The sequence below is a fragment of the Echinops telfairi genome, unplaced genomic scaffold (assembly GCF_000313985.2).
Source record: "Echinops telfairi isolate 266 unplaced genomic scaffold, ASM31398v2 ScPeMD7_7469;HRSCAF=8507_0, whole genome shotgun sequence".
NCBI classification, from domain to species: domain Eukaryota; kingdom Metazoa; phylum Chordata; class Mammalia; order Afrosoricida; family Tenrecidae; genus Echinops; species Echinops telfairi.
The window spans coordinates 88,357,694-88,360,609 of NW_022111372.1; the positions used below are offsets into that span (position 1 = coordinate 88,357,694).

At 46.8% G+C, this 2,916-nt stretch overlaps 1 protein-coding gene across 1 annotated transcript in view; it reads left to right on the plus strand.

Moving 5' to 3' along the window:
• PLAC8L1 (PLAC8 like 1) overlaps window positions 1–1,050 on the plus strand; it is a 37,783-nt gene extending 36,733 nt beyond the window's left edge. The window contains exon 4 of the mRNA XM_004696696.4: window positions 910–1,050. Within this exon, the coding sequence (XP_004696753.1) occupies window positions 910–1,050 (141 nt within the window). The remainder of the gene's footprint in view (window positions 1–909) is intronic.
• The last annotated feature ends 1,866 nt before the right edge of the window (window positions 1,051–2,916 follow it).

Here is a 2,916-nt window from a genome sequence, read left to right on the forward strand (position 1 = left end):
TGTGGAGGTCTGATCGTTCTGCTTCCAGGACAGGCGCTAGTTTCCTGCCCCTTATCGTCTCCCTCAAGCTTGATAGTAACGTCGTTTGTCAGTGGGGGAAAGTAAGGCACAGAATTATGTAATTATTCACATTAGAAGACTACAGATGGACAGAATTTCTCTGGGAGGGTATATATGGAGCCGCTAACCATAGTTGTCCTGAATCAGGTAACTGAGTGGTGGAACATGTGTTTTAAAACTTGATACCATGGTAGTGTGTGAAGTATAGTCAGGCTGAACCGGACATGAGAGGGTGCAGCTGGCCGCATTTAGAGATTCATTCCCCTCATAGTCGCTGGTGCTCACAGCATGCCTGGCAGGGCGACATGGGGAACGCTGGGGTGGCCACGGGCAGAGATGGAGTGTGACTGTGGACAAGCACCTTTATTGTGATTCTCACAGGAAACCTGGCAGGAAGAGTGGGGATTTTATTGGTTGACCATATTAGACACTCATGTCTTGGGGCTTGCAGCCTTTATAAAAGGGGGAACTGGGAGAATAGTATCCAGCTTTAGCACCTATTGGCGGAGAAGGGTTACGTGATGTGGGTGTGTTCTGTTTACCTATTCCAAATAAATATGAGAAATACAAAAACTAGGTTCTGAAAGGGGGTCATGGAGTGGGAAGGGTGTTGACCGAGAAGTCCATGGTTTCAAACTTGAAACTCATATAGAAAGTCCCAAGGGCGAGTCTTTGAATGACAATTATTGGTTCGCAGTTGGAGCTGCATTCTCGGGTGCTGACTTGGGGCTGTTGGTGGATGTTGGAGGCAGCGCAAGGGATCAGCCAGCAGGTCTTATTGTACAAGTCCCTGGGTGATGGGAATGAGCTGCTGGTTGGGACAGAACAGTGGCCTGGGTCTTCCCCTAGGGCACTCTGTGTGAGGACTGGCTGGCGGTGCACTGCTGTTGGCCTTTGTCCATCTGCCAGGTGGCCCGGGAACTCAAGATGAGGACCTCCCAAAGCTATGAAGTCTGGGAAGCTCCTTCTATTAAGGACGCCCTGGTTTGAGAGAACAAGAGAACTCCTCCCTGTTACCTGCCTTTCTTGTCTCTGTACTTTCCTCCCATGCTCCCCTCAGTAGAAAGATGTTCTTTCCTGTTCCCACTGAAAGAGTGCTAAAATAAAAGATTCCCCCTCGGCTGTGTCTACTGTTGTTCTCATTTTACACACGCTCCTGCCAGAGAGTCTGTTATTTGCTGTGCCAGTCTAGCCATACCAGGAAAATTCTAGAGGGGGAGTTTTGTGCCCCCACCATCCACCTAGAGTTTGGGAAGATTGCATGGTTTTCCAACTTCATACTGCCATCCTCTCTGGAGGAAGAATTGTTGGGAGGTGCTCTGATGGCCTGGTGGCACAGTGGGTTACATGTTGGGCTGCTAACCCCAGGGTTAGCGTTTGAAACCACCAACTTCTCCGAGGGAGAAAGATGAGACTTTCTACTTTCAGAAAGCTTTGTAGCCTTGGGAAACCACAGGGGCCGTTCTACTCTGTCCTATCCAGTTACTGTGAGCCAGGATGGACTTGATGGCTGCGCGTTTGGCTGGGTTTTTATGCTGTGTTATGCTTTCCCCAAAGACCAGTGATGGGGCAAAGAGATGCTTGCTTTTAGTTAGCACCTCACCTGGGCACTAACTATCATAGAAGCACCTAGGGACTGTCACTCCCTTGTCCTTTAGTTCAGATGGCATAAATGTGATTGCCTCAGGTTGGTGTGAATCTTGAACACCTTGTGCATTTCCTTTAGGACCCAGGCTTAGAGTCTCGGATCCACCCCTGCGTCGGCCACATGAGGGGAATCCCGTGTTTTTGTTCAAGCAGATGACCAGCACAGCAAAGATGTGACAAGATTGGGCTGGAACTGCCCTTTCCACTTACTAAATGGGTAACTGTCTGAAAGCCTCTGAGCTCTTCTATGCCTCAGTTTCCCCCTCTATAAAATGAGGGCCAGTAATAGTGCTGACCTCACAGGTCATGAGGGTTCTGATGATGATGGAAGATACTTTGCATGTCTAGCCAATTGTAAACAAGAGAGGGCAACACACACACACACACAAACACACACTGCCCCCAACCAATTACCATTGAGTTGATTCCCACTTAAGGTGGCCCTAAGTGCAATAGAGGACAATGGTGTCCCAGAGAGTTCTCAATGGCTACTTTTGGGGGAACTTTTGGGGCTACTTTTGCCAGGCCCTTTTTCAAGGCAGCTGGGTGAACTTGAACCTAAAACCTTTCCACGAGCACCTAGGAGCCTGGCAAGCAGTAGTGACTCAATAAACACGAGCTATTATCATTACTGTAGAATTACACAATATGTGTAGTACAGTGTGCAGGTTTTCCATTTGCACTTGTGATAACAAGTTTTCTTTTAAGATAAATTTTAGATTAAAATGGTGTTAGATATAGGCTGTGTAAATATATATAGTATGTGTCTTAAAAAATAAGAGGTAGCGGACAAATGAAGAGCCGATACCAAGTGCTCAGGTAGTAAGAAAATATTTTGAAAATGATGATGGCAACAAATGTACAAATGTGCTTGACACAATGGATGTATATAAGGATTGTGATAAGAATTTTACAAGCCCCAAATAAAATAATTATATATATGTATCCCTCCTGGGGTGAGGACCAGGAAGTATGGCAGGGCCATACCAAATCCAGGGATACATATGGTAGTCAACTAAAAAAAAAAATTAAAGGAAAAAAATTAAAATGAAAGGGTAGTGGGGGAACAGGGGACTAACCCACCCAAGGGGAGGGTATTGTTTATATCTCCACAAGGAACGAGGAACCAGACTTCAACCCCATGCTCCAAGATGTGAATGCAACAGCCTGGCATGGAGTACGGAACCAGTGGAGAGGTCTGAGGGGCCG